A 19665-nucleotide genomic window follows, 5' to 3' on the forward strand; every position below is an offset into this window, starting at 1 on the left:
AAGTATCCTGCCTCTATTGTATTGTGTTTTGGAGAAAATGGGGGTCATGTTAGCAGTTACTGCATAAAGTTACTGTGAAACCAAGGTAAATAAAAGCCATTTTTCTCAGTTCCACGCTATGAGCAGCTACTGCCTTTTTGCTTGGTAGGGCAGAAAAAGTGAGCAACTTTCCCTCTAGCCACGGTTGGCTGAGATAATGAGTGGGCTGGACATGCCAAAAGATACATTTGGATTGGTCTGCCATATAGCACGCTTCTGTCTATTTGAGCTGGTCAGTATATCTAGTTAATCCTGTCTAATGCTGCTTTTAAACAAATGTATTGCATAGTAAAACTGCATAAGTGTTGCTCTCCACTTTCCAGAGGACCGAGTTTTGAAATCTGTGGAATTAGAGTATGATAGCTAATGAGATGGAGAAAACACCTGTCTCCGGATTACATCTTCAAACTAAGGGCAGGCAATGCATCCGACAGGAGACGTGTCCATCCATAATGTATAAGGGTAAGACAGTCTAGCTAGCTACATTTTCAGATATTACATGTTTCTAATTTTGACAGAAAGTGGTTTCATTTCAAGTTAAAATGCACTGTTAGCTAGCTAACGTTAGCTGGCTGGCTCATTAGCTAACGTTACGTGTATCATATTATTATTCGTATCTCAGAGACATTTGCTTGGCTAGTTATAGCCTAATGTTAGCTAGCTAACATTGAACCTGGTTGGTTAGCTACCTGCAGACTCATGCAGGGTAGTAATGTCATGAGTTGTGATTATAGTTCATTGTTTAACAAAAGACTCCACTATTCAAATAACAATTTTGGGTGCATTCGATTTCAGTGCACTCTGTGTGTGTGCCAGATCGCAGAATAACAGATACATTTACAAACGCTCAACACATGTTGAATATGACTGGTGTCAGTAAACGTCGGCAAAAAAAGCATAATTAAATTGTTGCCAGCAGCATAGTTACAGTCACCAACACTCTGGATAACAAGAAAACAGCATAACCAGCTCTGCTAGGACGAGTAAAATGCTCAGTTTGGGTGCGGGCTAAAGCTTAAGAGGGTGTGAACAATGCTGAATGGCTGTAGACAAAGAAGAGTTCTCAGGTAGGTATCAACATTTTCAAAGGCCATTTTCTCAAAAGTGGTGTTACAAGTTTATCAACTTTCAAAGCATACTTTCCCATTGTTCCTCAAATGCAGTGTATGATATATCATTTTCTAGCTCTGTGTCTGCTTTTAACCAATGTAAAAAACATTATTTCAAATTTTGCTACATAAGACCGAATCAAGGCAGTTGGTCACAATTACAAGCATTTTTGCAGTATTACTTTAGTGCCTTGTTGAAAACAGGATACATGTTTTGGAATATTTTTATTCTGTGCAGGCTTCCTTCTTTTCACTCTGTCAATTAGGTTAGTATTGTGGAGTAACTACAATGTTGTTGATCCATCCTCAGTCACCATTGGCCTTATGGTGAAATTCCTGAGTGGTTTCCTTCCTCTCAGGCAACTGAGTTAGGAAGGACACATGTATCTTTGTAGTGACTGGGTGTAAGTGTAGTTAATAACTTTACCATGTCCAAAGGGATATTCAATGTCTTTTTTTTTTACCTATCTACTAATAGGTGCCTTTCTTTGGTAAAGTTGGTAAAGTTATTAACTACACTTACACCCAGTCACTACAAAGTCACTACAAAGATACATGTGTCCTTCCTAACTCAATTGGAAAACCTCCCTTGTCTTTGTGGTAGAATCTGTGTTTGAAATTCACTGCTCAACTGAGGGACCTTACAGATAATTGTATGTGTGGGGTACAGATATAAGGTAGTCATTAAAAAATCATGTTAAACACTACTATTGCACACAGAGTGAGTCCATGCAACTTGTTATGTGACTTGTTAAGCACAGTTTTACGCCTGAACTTATTTAGGCTTGCTATAACAAAGGGGTTGAGTACTTATTGACTCAAGACATTTCAGCTTTTCATTTTTTATGAATTTGTAAAAATGTGAAAAAACATAATTCCACTTTTACATTATGGAGTATTGTATGTAGGTCAGTGAAAAATTCTCGATTTAATACATTTTAAGGCTGTAAAACAATTGTCTGCATTTCTAGTTGGTTAAAACTTGTCTGACTCCATTGCTTCAGCTGCTGAGCCCATAGCAACCACATGCCTGGTTCAACATGGCCAGAGCTACATTATTGCACAGCAGGGAGAATAATCTACTGAATATTTTGAGTTCATTGAATCCAAACTATTACTAGATAGCCCAATCTAGGTAAATTGTCCATCTAAATGTTGCTGATAAAAATAATAATAGATCATTTCATGGCATGTTTGTTTATCATTGTTTTGTTAACCTTAGAACTTAGACATTTGCCACAGTCGGCAAAGTTTTGATTCTGAAGTTTAGGAGATTCAATATTGCACTTCAAACTCATCAAGTAAAAACATATGATCATGCGATAATGTTTGAGCCTCATATAATTGAGGCTGCAGAAAACATAAGGCAACGCAAGCAATATATAGTATGTGTCAAATTGACACATCACAGAAGGCAGATATTGTGTGGTGGGTTCACGCGGCTGAACTATCGACAATGTGGACTGGGTCTGTAATTAAATAACTCAACCATGTTCACCATATTTCCTCTTCAGGAAATGGCAAGTTCTCAAAAACGTGCAGCTGTAGTAAAATGTGTAAAACTTTTTCAGACCTTCTTTTCTCTTTGTGTTACCTTAGCGTGCAATCATTTCCAGTTTATATCAAACAAAACATGTGAATCAGTAAGTGACGAAATAAACAACTTCGGCGACTTTGTAACATTCTGTTCTTCTAATGAATACCTTTCGTTCTCATCAGCATCGGTCAAAGCGCTAATAGAACACCAGAGGCTGCTGACTTCGTAGGCTACACATATTTTTTTAAACAATCAATTGTAAATAATACACAGAGCACAAACATGAGAAAATAATTCCAATAAACATTTTCCCCACACGTTCTAAAATGGAGCAATAAGGTTCTTACCTTTCCAGACACACACATCAGCTGTTGTTGAATTGCATAGCTCAGTCAAGTCATTTACAGCCAACCTTGTCTCATAGCATTTCGTATTATTCGATACGAAAACCCGAGACACTCCATTTGATATGAAATGTTACGTTTCGTATGGTATTTTTAATTTGTTGATGTCCATCAGCCATTGTGTATGATATGTTACAAATTTTAATACGTATGATTTGTTACACATTTTCGAAACGTACAATATGTTACGAATTGGAAAATGTACAAAGTGTTAGCAATTTACAAATTGTAAAATATGTTATGAATTTGCAAAACTAATGATATGTTACGAATTCCAATTTGTTGTGGCTAACATTGGCTAGGTGGCTGGGTTGGTAATGCTAACGTTAGCTAGCTGGCTAACGTTAGCTAGGCTAGTGGTTAGGGTTAATGTTAGGAGTTAGGTTAAAGTGTTAGGGGAAGTGTGAGATAACATGCTAAGTAGTTGCAAAGTAGCTGAAAAGTTGCTACTTATTTCAAATGCTGAAGTTGGCTGTGATGAGATTCGAACACGCAACCTTTTGGTTGCTAGATGTCCACATTATACACCCGACCAACCACCCTCCATTCGTTTTTGCCCTAAGTAACCTTTTGTCCTATGTAACCATACTAAACACACTGGCCTCCCGAGTGGTGCAGCGGTCGGTCTAAGGCACTGCAGTGCTCGAGGCATCACTACAAATCTGGGTTCGATCCCGGGCAGTTTTGCAGCCGACCATGACCGGGAGACCCATGAGGCGATGCACAATTAGCCGAGCATCGTCTGGGTTAGGGGAGAGTTTTGTCGGCCAGGATGTCCTTGTCCCATTGCTCTCTGGTGACTCCTGTGGCGGGCCGGGTGCATGCACGCTGACACTGTCGTCAGTTGTAGTGTGTTTCCTCCGACACATTAGTGCGGAAGGCTTCCGGGTTAAGAGGGGCAATGTGTCAAGAAGCAATGCGGCTTGGCGGGGTCATGTTTCAGAGGATGCGTGGTTCTCGACCTTCAACTCTCCCGAGTCCGTGCAAGAGTTGCAGCGATGGGACAAGACTGTAACTACCAATTGGGCACATTCTTCTCTTCTTCTCTACCCTGCAACTCTTCCCTGGGTCCTTGGTCTACAAAATATGTGTTTGCTGTCATACCTGGTAAAATCATGGTTAATAAACAACTGTAAGGGGGCCTCATCAAATTATATTTAGTATTTTACTGAATTCTGTTTTCTCTTTTTTATTTTTCCTTGTTTGAGATTTGTTTCAGTTTTTTACTCTCAATGTTACAATTATTAATAGAGAAACAAAGAAAATTGATGTTCTACGTCCATGTCAAGGCTTAAATTACATCAGAAGACCATTTTGGAAAAAGAAACTGACAAATGTAGATTTGAGTGTAATTCCCCTTTAATTGGGCATCTAGCAAGAGAGGAATGTGTTGATCTAGCTATGTTTCTGCTGATAGGCCTACTGCTGCAGCATATGGCAGAGTTTGCAAACAATCACCACCCAATTGATACAAATAATCATTATATTGTTCCCTCGGTTAAACCTACTTTGCGGTTAACATTTTATTGAGAATGTTTTTGGGGAAAGTCTTTCTGTCTACCCATAAGACGCTTCTCATTTGCATCGCTAACTGGCTACATATGGCGTGATAGACAAACACGCGCACCAAACAGACAGACAGGAGCATTATTGCTGCAAATTAAGTGGCTTTTTAATTTAATTCAAAATTAAAAACAAGGATGTCTTGATTGCGTAGGTCTTCACACCTAAGAGTTCATTTGTGATTAAAGCTGTAAATCATTTAGTCAATATTGCTCAAGCTCAGTCAATTTGGTTGGGAATCATTGATGGACAGCAATATTCAAACCGTGTCACTGATTTTCAAGCAGATTTAAGTCAGCACTGAGACCTTCTAGTGTGCCGGCTGAAAAATAAAACTCTAACCCAGGGTTAGGTTTTCAGAAGACTGAAGCACATTTTCCTCTATATTTTTACCTGGACTTTGCTCCTTTCAAATTTCTTTTAATCCTGACAAACTCCCCAGTCCATGTCGGTGACAAGCATACCCATAACAAGATGCTGCCACCATAGATATCCCATTAAATAAAGTGCTCTAATTCCTAATTCTATGGCTGCCACCACAATGTTAAAAATACAGAGGGTTTCACTCTAAATGGGTTTGACCCATACCTGACATTTATTTACAATGTTGTCTTTTAGTATTGGACGATTTGCAATATATATATATTAAACACAGGCTTCCTTCTTTTCACTTTGTCATACAGGTCATTAATGTTGAGTGAATGCAATGTTGATGATCCATGCAGTTTTCTCAGCTCCGCCAATAAATTATGTCAGCTTTAAAATCATCTTAAACCTCATAGTGATATCCCTAAGCAGTTTCCATTCTCCCCCGCAGTTAGGATGGCCAGATATTTGCAGTGTCTGGGTGATATGATACACCATCCATAGATTCATTTCCATACTTGACCATACTGAAAGGGACATTCAGTGTCTTGGAATTATTTCTTAATTCCCTGATCTATCTCTGCCTAAAAATGTATCCCAGACATTCTCATGAATATCATTGGTGGCTCTGAGGTTAAATCATTTAGAGAAATTCACTGAAATTCAAATTCACTCAAATTCACAACTGAGGGACCTTACACAGACAGGGGGAGTTTTTCTGGAATCACGAGAAGCATAAATATATATTTTTTTACTCATTTCAGAACATAAAAAAAACACTGAAAATGTGGAGTAGGTTGGGAGGAAATCCCAATGTATTCCCTTTTTAGATTGACATTTTTAAGGCCGCAAAATGTGAAATCTGTGCAAGAGTGTGTAGACTTTAACTAGGCACTGAGTGTACAAAATATTGAGTTACACCCTGAATAACTCACCGCAGGTTAATGAGAAGGGTGTGCTTGAAAGGATGCACATAACTCTGCAATGTTGGGTCTGTTGGAGTCTCAATCTTAAATCATGTTCCACACAGTCTGTGCCTGTATTTAGTTTTCATGCTAATGAGGGCCGAGAATCCACTCTCACATAGGTACTTGGTTGCAAAGGGCATCAGTGTCTTAACAGCACGATTTGCCAAGGCAGGATACTCTGAGCGCAGCCCTCTCCAGAAATCTGGCAGTGGCTTCTGAGTAAATTCTATTTTCACAGAACCGCTTGTTGTAATTTTGATGAGGCTCTCTTGTTCAGATATCGGTAAGTGTACAGGGCATGAAAGGGATAACAAATCCAGTTGTTTGTGTTTTCAGTTTCGGGAAAGTACCTGCGTAATTGCGCATCCAGCTCACTCAGGTGCATCGCTATATCACATTTGACATTGTCCGTAAGCTTGAGTTCATTTGCACACAAAAAATCACACAATGATGGAAAGACCTGTGTGTTTTCCTTGTTAATGCAGTTGCGGAGAGTCCCTGTAATCCTAGATTCAGATCATTCAGGTGAGAAAAAACATTACCCAGATAGGCCAGTCGTGTGAGAAACTCGTCATCATGCCAGCGGTCAGCCAAGTGAAAATTATGGTCAGTAATGAAAACTTTAAGTTCGTCTCTCCATTCCAAAAAACTTGGCAATACTTTGCCCCTTGATAACCAGCCCACTTCTGTATGTTGTAAAAGCATTACATGGTCGCTGCCCATATCATTGCATAACACAGAAAATACATGAGAGTTCAGGGGCCTTCCTTTAACAAAGTTAACCATTTTCACTGTAGTGTCCAAAACGTCATTCAAGCTGTCAGGCATTCCATTGGCAGCAAGAGCCTCTCGGTGGATGCTGCAGTGTACCCAAGTGGCGTCGGGCGCAACTGCTTGCACGAGCATTGCCATTCCACTATCTCTCCCTGTCATGGCTTTTGCGTCACCAGTACAGATACCAACACATCTTGACCACCAAAGTCCATTTGATGTCACAAAGCTGTCCAGTACTTTAAAAATATCCTCTCCTGTTGTCCTGGTTTTCAGAAGTGGATGTCTTTCTTAATGTGTCGTGAATTTGTATTCATTTTTATTTAACCTTCATTTAACTAGGCAAGTCAGATAAGAACAAATTCTTATTTACAATGACGACCTACACCTGCCAAACCTGGACGACGCTGGGCCAATTGTGCACCGCCCTATGAGACACCCAATCATGGCTGGTTGTGATATAGCCTGGATTCAAACCAGGGTGTCTGTAGTGATGCCTCTAGCACTGAGATGCAGTGCCTTAGACCGCTGCACCACCCGGGAGCCTGTGTAACAGTGTTGTTTGATGAATAAATTGTCTGTATAGTTTTTGGCCTTTTCCCCCAGCATTGTCCCAGCCATATCCGCGGCAGCAGGAAGAATTAAGTCCTCCAATAGCATGGGGCTTGCCTGTCCTAGCCACTCGGTAGCTCACCATATAAGACGCTTCTAACCCCTTCTTATTAATGGTATCTGTTGCTTTCATACATCTTAATTCTCACCTCAAAATACTCCTGTGGCTTATTTTTTGTTTCCAAATGTCTGCGCAAGAGTGAAGGTTTCATCTAGTTGTGAGATAGTACTTTTGCACATATAACAACACTTTAGCCATGGAAAGGCACTACTCCCAAAATAAATGAACCCCAAATCAATGTAGTTCTCATCATACTTGTGCCTCTTCGATGGTCCAACGTCCCTGTCATTTGTTCGGTGCTTTCCCGGGTAAGGGGGCAGTAGCTCTTCAGCTGCATCAGATTCACAACTGTGTGTGTCCATGCTAGTTGGGCTAGCAACAAATGTAGCACTCCTGATGCTAGCATTGGATGTACTCGTGGAAGCAGAACAACTTGTGTCATGGTGCAGGTGTAGTACTGCTGGTAGGTAGTAGCAGTACTAACAGTAGAGCTGGAATGTGTCTCTATGTGTCTTACTTTTTATCCATTTTCGAGCAAACGGAATGAGCAGCAGCTACGTTTGCCTATTTACGGACCGTTAGTGTAATTCCCGCGAGAGAGTAACGGTTGATGGGATTGGATGTTAATTATTTGACTAGGCTACCTGAATTTGACATTGTGTTGTTATTTCGCTGAACACTAGATGGTTTCATTTTCTTTTTGGCAGTGAAACGAGGCTACTCCGGCGAGAAAAAAACATCACCCAAATGTATAGCCAGTTGAAAAATCTAAATGGACTGTTTGAAAATGTGAATCATATTTTTATTTGGCGTACCCCCGACGGCATTGTGCGTACCCCCAGTTTGGGAATAGTCGGTCTTCTTAATGTTTGTACCAAGTCTTCACTAGGCAAGTCTTATAGACACACACAACAGGACAAGGCAGTACAACAGAAAATGAATGCAACAAACTCAACATATCATCAGGTTAGAGAACAGTTTTAATGACGACAAGCAAAACTGAATCTATAGCAAGACCCAGCTCCATAATCCAGTTCAATCAGGTTCAGAGTTACATAGATTATTTGCCATGACATGTATGCAGTAATTCAATTCATAAAGCACATTTGAAAATCTGTCCTAACGTATAGCTGACAAATCCACCAGGTTAAATTGGGATTAAAAATAAACGTATGATGTTAGGGCAGTCAGTTTGTGGATGAGTCCAAGATGGCATCCTATTCCTTATATAGTGCACTACTATTGATCAAAATCATGGGCCCTGGTCAAAAGTAGTGAACTACAGTGGCGACCCGTCATTCAGGGTAGGTGGGACAGATGTATTTTGGGGGGGGGTTGGAGTTGCCGGTTTTGCATGTTATTTTGGCATTAATACATGTCACATATCAGTTTGCAAACAATGCAAAAAATATATATATCATTGAGTTAATAAAGCCGCATACAAACAGGCAGCTCCAAAATGCAGTTGTTTCAGCCTAGCTCAGTGCTTTTTGTGGTGGTGGGGCAGGCCAGCAGAAAATAGGAGCATTGCACCGTGATTGGCTCAGTGTTCTGTCACTCATGGGGACACTACGTTACTAGCCTTTAGCAAGGGTAGACATCTAGAATGTGAGCCCTTTGTGTGCTGCCATAGTTACATTAGAAGTGCCCTTCCAAGAAGGCTCAACGTCAATGACCACAGATAAAATGACGTCAAATCACGTTATATGTACAGTAGCTTTGATTGGACTGATCATGTCAACATCTTACTTTCAAAATCTTAGCTAGAAATCATCATCATAAATCAACTGGCAAATCCTTTTTAATCCTTGTCATATGAAGAGAAATAATGAAGATAAATTAAAGATAAAATGTACCGGTACTAAGACATATACATTACACAACAACTTGGAAATCGCAAATTCAACAATGAGTTGTTTGGAAGGAATCGGTGACAGTGGCTAACCGCAACCATTGCAACTGGGAAGTCAGACTGGGAAGATACGTTTTGAAGTCATCCAACTCGGAATTGTAAATCTTTTTCTTTGATGACAAAATTTGCCAACATACGACGGCCGCACAGAACAAGGTGAGTCCAGAAATGTCTTAAATGCTGCTGCATAAATGATGTAACATGCCAGGGAGTTATGGTCAGCCATGTCAGCTATGTTTTTTTAAAAAGGCAGTAAATGAGGCTGAATGAATTGTTTTGCTGCCAGACAAGGCTCCGCTGAAAGCCAGGTGTAGCGGTGGTAAGGATTCACTCCATGGTGCTGAAAAGAAAGCTCTGCTGTTGGGACAGCTTTATGTAGGCCCTAACAGTTTGTGGGCACCGCTTGTCGCCGTTATAGTGCAATTAATGTATTGTTTCGTGTTGTGTAGTGTAGTGGCTTTGCTGGCATGCATCTAAAAAAAAATGGGGGGGGAGTTTTCCCCACCAAGATTTACATGCTAAAATCACCACTTGTGAATTATATATGGAAAAGCGTGATCTGTTCCAAAGTATCGCACTATAGGGAATAGGGTGCCAATACAGATGCAGCATGGGTGTATTGTTTGGGTGAGGAGGTTGGTCGTGGGAGCCTCTGAAGTGGGCAGGAAGTGTATGCAGCTCACAGCGGTTCACAGGCCAGCTATGCATTTTCACTTGAAACTAAAATGCCATCATGAAATGTCATGAAATTTAACCAAGAGATCCAGAAGGAGAGTCAAATCTCCTTTCGACTAGAGTACTCAACACAGTACATCCAAAACAAATATGAAATTACTATCATAAAGCACATACTGATTATTACAGGTAGGAAGGCAGGCATAAATGGTCCCCATCTTTGATGACAATGAAAACAACTGTAGTAAGTAAATATCTTTAAAGTCGCTTCACATAGAGGTTTCTCATGACTCACAATGGACACTTTGCGTAGCACTGCTTAGTGAGTCAGTGATTTGGCTTTGCTGAGGAACATGTAATAATAATAGATGGGTGCTTATATTTGTCCTACTTCACACACGTGCATGTGTGTATTAATACACATGTGTGAATTGAAAATGTGTTTTTCTGCATATCCCAACTCCCCTGGAAAGTGGAGTCACAGACAGGGTCTATTTTGTGAAGTTTTTAAGGATAATTTAGTACTGAAGGCTTGGTTCCAAAGTTAACTGTTTCAGTAAAACAGCAATGGAATTATAAGGCATGGGACAGGAAAGAATATACATAATACTGGATTCAAGTGAATATAGAGGTAGGATTTTGGGCACTGGTCATTCTACTGCCAGGTATTGCAGCGTATTATTACGCAAAATCAACCCGCAACATTATCAGTCAAATTTAGCTATTGCTTAATGGTCCATATTCCACAAATTGGCAAATCCACAGATGACGGGTTGACAGAATGGGTTGATAAGAGTAACTGCTTACGATTCACATATTCGGTAGGGTAATATATTTGATTATATCTCAAATCATATCACAGAACATTGGGATAGGACGATTGATTAGAAAAAAGTGCAAAAGCTAGTTGTAAGCTAATGCTGTAAAGATCAATGTATCTACTTACATCTTGTAAGTACTTTATACAATTTCAATTAAACAAATAAGGGAACAATAAAATAAAAAATTTGGGGGGGGGGGGTCTCAGATCACAAAAAAAGTTAACAAAAGCAAAAACACACGAAGGATCAGGGGTCAGTAGCGTTTGGCTTATTCACACATTCAATATACAGTTAGGGTTTTTATAAACAATAAGTACCCAGGTTTGCTTTTCAGTGGCAAATAAAACACCAACCTCATCTCCTCCAGCCTGCATTCATAATATTAAAAATCAATTTTCTAAAACATCAGCAGACAAGGAGGAGGATAATTAGTAGAACCTCTTAAAACAGTTAAATTATTCAAATGTATTTTCCCCATTTCGTGCGGTCAGTAGCTTTTCCGAAACCGTAGAGTAGCAGTGTCTTGTGGTGAGAGTTAGGGTTTCTGTCTCAAAGGTCATCTGTTATCCTCAGTAGTTCCAGGAAGGCACCGACGGCCCCGAAATAACCCTGAAAAAAACAGAGGGCTTCATTATCTGTTTAGGTATTTGACCAGGTTATCATCAGCAACCTTGATATTCCTGCTCAGCGCCCAATTGTAACCTATCCAAATATATGCAGATGATTTGTTGTTTACCATTTTTATTGTACAATTAGACTAAAACAACAAGTGCACTGAACATCCCTCACATAACACAGAACGTGGGCGGCAGGTAGCCTAGTGGTTAGAGCGTTGGGCCAATAACTGAAAGGTTGCCGGATCGAATCCCTGCGCTGACAAGGTAAACATCTATCGTTCTGCCCCTGAACAAGGCAGTTAACCCACTGTTCCCTGGTAGGCCGTCATTGTAAATAATAATTTGTTCTTAACTGACTTGCCTAGTTAAATAAAAAGAACACATATATATTGCAAACTACTTACCTCATGCTCTAAGAAGAGAGCTTTCAATTGTCCTTTGGACCAAAAGTCCATGGCGTACGCAAGCAGCTTCGTTGACACAGTATTGATTCTCAGGAAATTCCCAACAAACACCACTCTTTCAATTTTCTGAAAGACAACATTGAACCATTGGTAAGCCAGACATTTTTAGAGCTTGCAAGAATGACTGTTTCATAAAGCAGGACAGAATTAGATATTTCCAAAGTAAGACGTAAAAAAAAGAATAAAAAAAAAGATTTGTTTAAAGACCTTAGGCCAGCTCTCTCAGACTAATAGCCATAGATAAGGGACGTCAAATTCATTCCATGGAGGGTTTAGTGACTGCTGGTTTCAGTTTTTTCCTTTCGAATAAAACCTAGGCAACCAGGCTTAACATTCACATTTTTAAATGTAACCTTTATTTAACTAGGCAAGTCAGTTAAGGACAAATTCTTATTTACAATGACGGCCTACCCCGGCCAAACCCAGACAACGCTGGGCCAATTGTGCGCCGCCCTATGGGACTCCCAATCACGGCTGGATGTGATACAGCCTGGATTCAAACCAGGGACTGTAGTGGCGCCTCTTGCACTGAGATACAGTGCCTTAGACCACTGCGCCACTCGGGAGCCCAAAGTGAGGGGAGTTCCTTACCAATCAGTGACCTTAATTCATCAATCAAGTACAAGGGAAGAGCGAAAACCCGCAGACACTCGGCCCTCCATGGAATGAGTTTGACACGTGGCATAGATGGATGTTTTGCTGCCATCTAGGGGAGAGAACCTGACATTACAGCAGTGGGAGGAGCTGTCTCATGCTTCAGTGACTCAGCAGCAAGGGAGAAAAAGATTGAGCAATAGCCAAGAATGAACAGCTCAACTCCCGTGAAGGACATAGTTGCGGGGGGACAGATTAAGTCCGCTCATTCTAAGTAAAACCCGGGGGCAGTAAAAAAGCGGTGCACTTTTGCAGGCTCGTTTTAATACTTCCCCCAATTCATACACTGTAATCTATATGCATAGGTAGCTAGAAAGCTGAATCAAATGTACATTTGTGTACCTCGTGCTCAAAACATTACAACGGGGTTACTCAAGGTGCAGATCATTTGTCCACTTGATATTTGTGTCAGAAAGCTTCCTGTTGTTGTTCTATGTGCTTTGATAGCCCTGTACAATGCTGCTTGATCTCCATGCCACAAGGCAACACTGTAAAGAAGCTGAAAGCACACAGAGTCCATTCCCATCATCCATCACACTGGCTGCTGAATCCACTTCGCTCCTTTGTTTTTTGGTGACAGACAATCACTTTGAGAAAGTTCACACTTATGTTAGAGTCACACCGCAGTGTGGTATATTCTCACTGTTTCAATCAGTGTTCATTTTGGCAGCTATTTTAAACGTAGTTCTAGCCTTAAAATACATTTGAGTCTTCGTCACGTTTTAGTCATTTCATCCTTCGTCAGTTTTAGTTATCATCAGTCGACTAAAACTCGACTATTAAATCATGAATATTTAGGCTACCTCTAACTTCCATCATGTGCACATTCAGATAGACTTTTCCAACTAGGCCTACTATCCCCATGTATACCTTAGCTGGCTACATTGATATTGTGGCAGATTGTAAACAATAACAGCCATAATTAACCATGTAGGCTATAAAGCCTTGGCTACAGGTTAAACAATTTAGAGCTCGGATTTTCTCCCTATCATAATCGTCAAGGGGGGGTAAATAACAGTGGTTTCCTTGAAAAGAGGAGAATATGAAAATGCTAGAAGTATTACTTTACCTCTAATATCCAACAAATAGCATTTGTTTTTCCCCATAGGGAACAAGCTACCGCAACTCGCATTTGCAGTCCGCGGCGTGAGAGCAGCAACGCAGATGAATGAATAAGAGCGGGCATGGGAAAATAGAGCTTCTGATGTGATCAAAGCAAAAATAGCCTACATGAAAGTACAAGAGTAGACATGATTGTTTCTAGTTGAGGTTAGCTACAAGTCAAGTGTCCTGGCTTCTCATCAGTTCAAAAGACTAACGAGTGATTGACGTGACCACCTGGGAGCTGTGTGGGACAGCCGGGCAGATCAGCTCAGACCGTGCAACTGAAAGATTATCATTCTGCCAATGAGAGGATTGCATGAAATAATCTGGATGCATGTATGCTTCATGTCAAATTAAATGTTCATTCGTTTCATGTGGAATTCTCATCTTGTCACATTTTTCCGTAGACTAAAATGAAAAGTAATTAGTAATAGTTATCAGGGGTTTTTCAGGGCATCTCGTTTCGTTATCGTCACAGTTTTAGTCAGGAAAAATAGGTTGTCGACAAGTATTTTTTTATCAGAGTTATTGTTGACGAAATGAACACGGGTTAGAATTACTCATTGAAGTAAGACTTCCACTGAAACAGAAGTAAATACATCTACTTTGTACCTCATTCACCGCACACATACGAGCAATAGAACCAATGTTGTTGGTGATGGTGACGAGAGTGGCTCGGGCTAGGTCCTCCTTACTGATGCTGACACGCTTCTCCTTGCTCATCATATGACCAAAACTGCAATGAATTATTCACTGGGTTAGTTTCCATAATACTCCCGTTTTCAAAGCATACTGTTACTGGAAGTCTTGAGGTTACAACACGTATCATGTATCAGCTAACTTAGACCTCACCTAGATGCAACTGCAGACCCCTGGAGACCAAAGCGTTCATAGTCTCCTCCGTAGATGTCCTTCACCAGTTTGTCCACGTTGCTGCTGTCCCCCTTCGCTGCCATTTCCAGGGCCTCCTCGAAAGTCTCGCAGCCAGTCAGCAAGCAGCACAGGCCTAGGAAAGTACCACCTCCCAAACTGTGGGGAACAGGCAATTATGTGACCTACTACTCTATGGGTTGTACCACTGTTTAGCTTGCAGGAAACAACCCACTGGGCACAGACAATTTCAATGTCTAGTTTTGGTTTACATTTGATTGAGTTGTCAACTAATGTGAATTCAAGAAAAAATATCACCATGTCATTGGATTTAGGTTATAAATTTGGTGGGGGAAAAAATACAAAATTCCCTTACGTTGATTGCTTTTTCTTTTATCACATTACATTTTTTGTTTGTTGAAATTACATGGAAACACCAGTTTTTGCCCAGTGGGAAAGTTGTATTTGACTAAGAAGTTATTAACTAGTTACCGCGGTAACTATTATCTAGACTCAAAACAAGAATACATTGAATACAGATGAACGCGAGCAATGACAGAACTGTGTTACCAATGACAGATCAAATAAATACAGCTACCATGACGTGGAGTGACACAGGATTACCTCTGTTTGCATACACTAAAACAGCAACAGATTACATTTATTTACCTGGTTCCTGTGACCCGTTTGTAGTTGTCCTTCGAATAGACTGCCAGGACGCTGACCCCTGAGCCAATGTTTACCAACAACATGGGGAAGGGGTTGTCAAGGCAACACGCTCTCTTGACACAGTTCTCACTCTCGGGATCAGAGGGGTTCTCAAAAAAGTAGCACTTTGGATGGCCATTGAACCCCACTGAGTCCACATAGAGAAGACCATGGATGAGACAGTCCAGTTCATCTAGCTTCTGTAGCTCTAGGTTGGCGATCTGGGAGATGGAAAGAAGAAGATCTATAAGACTATAGCACAGAAAGAGAAAGTGGAGTGGTTTTGATATGCAATGGTAACTCCTCCAAGAGCATGAACTGTCTATAACACACCTCAACCAGGCAAGCCTGAACCATCGACACCTTCTCCCATCTAATCACATGAGAAACCATGTTGCCTGTAATGATCATGCCACAATATGTTTAACTGACTAATGACATGTAATAACATGCAACAGAACATGAATTCACATCGCCTGTCACTTTCAGTCATTCTCCCTGGCTGACGACACCCAATCGTTCTAGCAACCACCACGCACCGTCCTAAAGTCGTCCTCAAACTTGTACGCCCCTCCGCCGGTGGCACAGAGTGTGGTGTGCAGGCTGGAGAAGTTCTTGTCTCTGCCCATCTGGATGAAGCCCAGCATGTCTTGGGTGGGGAAGCGGATGAAGTGCAGGTTGCCCTTCCGGCCGCACATAGTCAGGTTTTTCAGCTCTAGGTGGACATCGCGGATGCCTGTGTCGCCGTAGGCCACATTGGAGGTCAGGTAGTGGCGGATGCTCTTCAGGCTCTCCACCTCTTCTTGCTCCTCCTCTGCCGTGATGTCCTTAGGCTCAAAGTAAACCAGCTTCACCAGGGTGCCGCCGATGTCCATCCCAAACCAGGGGAAGGCTGGAACAGAAAACAAAAGGTGTTTTGAGAGATTAGTTGGTAGATTCAGGAAAAGCTTGGTCACCGTTGCCTGTAGAGAAGCACTGTTAACCTCTTTTGGAATTGTGCAAAATCCACTATGGGGAAATGCATACTCTCAAAACAGAGGGCTCTAGTATTCTGTCTATGTCACAACTAAGCTATTGCTCCATATAAGTCCAGCAATGAGCTGTGCTAACTGAAACCTACTCAAACCTGTTGCATTTTCTAACTTGATTTCACTGAAGACGAAAGCATTATGGCATATTATGCACACATCACGTCTTCATATAAGTAGATCATTGTGACATGTTTCTCTCTTTTTTTGGAGAGTGGAAGGAAGGGAGAGGAAGAGGGTCGTCTTAAATTCACGGCAGTGTGTTTGTTCTGCAACAAAAGATGAGGGCTTTGTTGCCATGGAAACCCCGGCATGGAGCGAAGATTGCCTGGATATCCTGCCTAACTCTCAATTAACTCTTGAGTGTACAGTACAATGAATATGTAGTCAATACATCGGCAGGCAAACTGGTTCAATAGCCCTTCATTTGACAGAGGGGTGTATAGCCCCTTATTGCTCATTCCACAAACCAGCCTGGTTACATTCAACTATGTGTGAAGCTACAGAAAAGCAGTAACCAAAAGACATGCTTGAGGTGCTTAAAATGGTCAAATTTGAGATGTAATTGTTGATTTGGTTCTGGCTTGCAATGATACCCAGATTCCAACACCATTACACCTCTGATATATGGTCGATCCAATATATCAGAGGTGTACTGGTGATGTAATCTGGGTTGGACAATCAATTTCTAGTAGAGGAACTTGACATAACATGTGTGAGTGTCTACTCTGGAATCTTCACTGACTTAATCACCTGCTTTCAATATCTTCAGTCAGTTGTGCTACAGACAGACCCTGCATTGCAATGGTTTCACTGTAAATTTACAGAGGACTGAATGCTTGAATTTCTGCCACTCATTCTCAAGTAATGGCTGAGCTATATTGCTTTTACTATAATTTCACAGTGGTCACATGCATGTGCAACAAAGGACCAAAGCTCAAGTCAATGGAAATGATTTAACGGCATACATTTTCATAGTTGAGTCTGATTGGCAAAGCCTAGCTCTATTTGGGCTCCCGAATGGCGCAGCGGTCTAAGGCACTGCATCTCAGTGCTTGAGGCGTCACTACCGGCCGTAATTGGGAGTCCCATAGGGCGGAGCACAATTGTCCCAGCGTTGTCCGGGTTTGGGTGGGTGTAGGCCGTCATTGTAAATAAGAATTTGTTTTTAACTGACTTGCCTAGTTAAATAAAGGTTCAATAAAAAATTGTCATAAAAATTGGGATTCAGTTTGTTGCATTCAAGTGGGAACTACCAATAAGAGACATCAGCAAAGCATATGATGCTTACTCAATTGATCATACAGGAAGGTACAAATGTTGTATTTGTCTTCATGCCAAGTGCATTTTAGCAACTTGCAGCAATTGTCCACAATCCCTTCTATTCGATTATATTATAGAAGTGGTATTTTTGGATTCCAGACCTCTTTCCACTGTTCCCAGAGGATAGCAGACAAGTCAGCAGTGTTGTAGCAACCTCTTGGACAAATGGCTGGGTTGCATGCATTGAAGACAGATAAAGACCACTTCTGACTACACCGGCCAAATAGTTCCTGGCGCCGAAGTGTAAAATGAGTAAAATTGTTGTTTGTTTGCTTAGATTTGATTCTGCCGAGGTAGCAGGAGATGTAAATAAACAAATAAATGAAAGTAAGCAAATATGTATATTTCATCCATTTAAAATAGAGTAAAAACTCGTACCTGTTTTTTTTAACAACAAACTTCATTGTGATCCTCAGGTCAAGTTGCTTATGGTCAAATACACTTCATACCAAGACTGATAAGTACTATCACTCAGTCCTTATGAATTGTGGCATGATGTCATCACAGCAATAAGGCAGACTATATTCCCTTGACATAGTGACACATTTGTTTTACTGTGTTATATTGGAGACAAAGAAAGATCTGTGCTATTCATGGAGCTGGCTGCTCTGTCAGTTTCTTCAGCCAACTTCCTTAGGCAAGTACTGACGGCTGATTGGTCGAAATTATTTGGTCGAAATTATTTGGCTCTCATATCAGCAGAGATTTCAGCACACCTCCTGACTTTGGAACGACCAATGAAAAATGGCTCGACGGACAACATCAAAGATCTCACAATAACAAAGGGGAGGAGAGAAAGAGAGGCTCCAGCTCTATTACCAGAAGGGTTACATTCGTGTAAAATACAAATGATTATTGCATAGTATGATTAAAACATGTATAAATAATACAGAATATGGCGCTTGATTCTTATTGCTTGCTAAATTGTGCATTTCACATAGACATAAATAGCTTATGGAATGTACTTTGAGAATACAGGAAAACAAATAATTTCTCCACATAGGCGTACAGGCCCATTATTCATTACAGAAGCAGTATCAATAGGAGAATTGGGCGGATAGGCTTCCTTATTTACATTCTTGAAAAAGCCTCGCAACGCGATAAAGCGATATTCTATCCTGTCGCATAATGTCTTAACTGGTTCATTGTGTCATCCAAATAGACTAGATATGGCACCATAGAAAATCTAGGCGACTATCACTTTGGACACCCAGAGCTATGTGCAATCAATACTTAGGTCGAATCCCCCCTCCCCCCAGTCCCTTTCATTCCTGAGAGGATGCTTTGAAATTGTGTAGGGCATAATTTGACCGAATGTGTCGTTTCAATGTCGTATAATTTTCATAATGCACATAAGTAGCCGATTTTAGACAGCCGACATGATTGACAGCATCGATGCTGAAACAGTGTGGAAACAATTCATATTGTGTCCTACTTACGCGGTCGGTTCTTTTTGCCAGAATCCATTCTTCTCCTGAGTCTGCACCGCTTTGGAGGCGACCCATTATTATGGGCATCCTCCTGAAGATGGTGGACATTTTCAATTCCATTATGGCTACAACCACCACCACTACTACTACTACTACTACACCCGCCACTACCACTGCTACTGGTTCCGTTTGAACCTAAAACATTGCAGCTCCCGTTGTCAGTTTGTGTAGGCTTGAATCCATTTGTCAAACCATTCTCTTGGCAAGCGCCTGTTCTTTTCTGATCCGATGCTTTGCCATTATCCATTTTTTTTTTGCGCAGGGAAAGCACTAGCGGGCAGTCTCAGAAAGGTGAAATCAGTCCGCTTTCCTCGGCGATGTTTCTTCAAAAGAATGTCAGGCTATTTGGTAAAGATCTATCACGACGATAAAGAATAATGATGTTTGGTCGATGTGGATAATGGGACAACAACTGCTAGGACGTTTGACTGAGGTCACTGTCTTTATACAATCTATGGGTCACTGTCGGTCATCTTGCTTCATCATGCTCCTCTTGCGGCAGCTTCAGAATTAAAACAGCCAGCAGCCTACGTCATTGTATATAGGCTGTTTCTTACAACCCCCAATTT

General features: G+C 41.0%; 1 protein-coding gene across 3 annotated transcripts; it reads right to left on the reverse strand.

Annotated features, from left to right (window-relative positions):
* Window positions 1–8392: 8392 nt before the first annotated feature.
* On the reverse strand, window positions 8393–19611 carry LOC129829133 (pantothenate kinase 1-like). 3 transcript variants are annotated; one of them, XM_055890692.1, is made up of 7 exons: window positions 19046–19607; window positions 15795–16147; window positions 15217–15476; window positions 14530–14706; window positions 14290–14413; window positions 11860–11985; window positions 8393–11447 (listed from the first exon to the last, which is right to left on the reverse strand). In XM_055890692.1, exons 1-7 carry the CDS (start codon window positions 19341–19343, stop codon window positions 11388–11390), a joined length of 1398 nt encoding a protein of 465 aa, XP_055746667.1. In that variant the 5' UTR covers window positions 19344–19607; the 3' UTR covers window positions 8393–11387. The 3 variants fall into 3 exon arrangements, with proteins under 3 accessions (XP_055746667.1, XP_055746669.1, XP_055746668.1); XM_055890694.1 differs by lacking the exon at window positions 19046–19607 and adding an exon at window positions 17985–18199; XM_055890693.1 differs by lacking the exons at window positions 8393–11447; window positions 14290–14413 and having other exon boundaries at window positions 11866–11985; window positions 19046–19611.
* Window positions 19612–19665: the final 54 nt, after the last annotated feature.

Source organism: Salvelinus fontinalis, chromosome 30 (assembly GCF_029448725.1).
Source record: "Salvelinus fontinalis isolate EN_2023a chromosome 30, ASM2944872v1, whole genome shotgun sequence".
NCBI lineage: Eukaryota > Metazoa > Chordata > Actinopteri > Salmoniformes > Salmonidae > Salvelinus > Salvelinus fontinalis.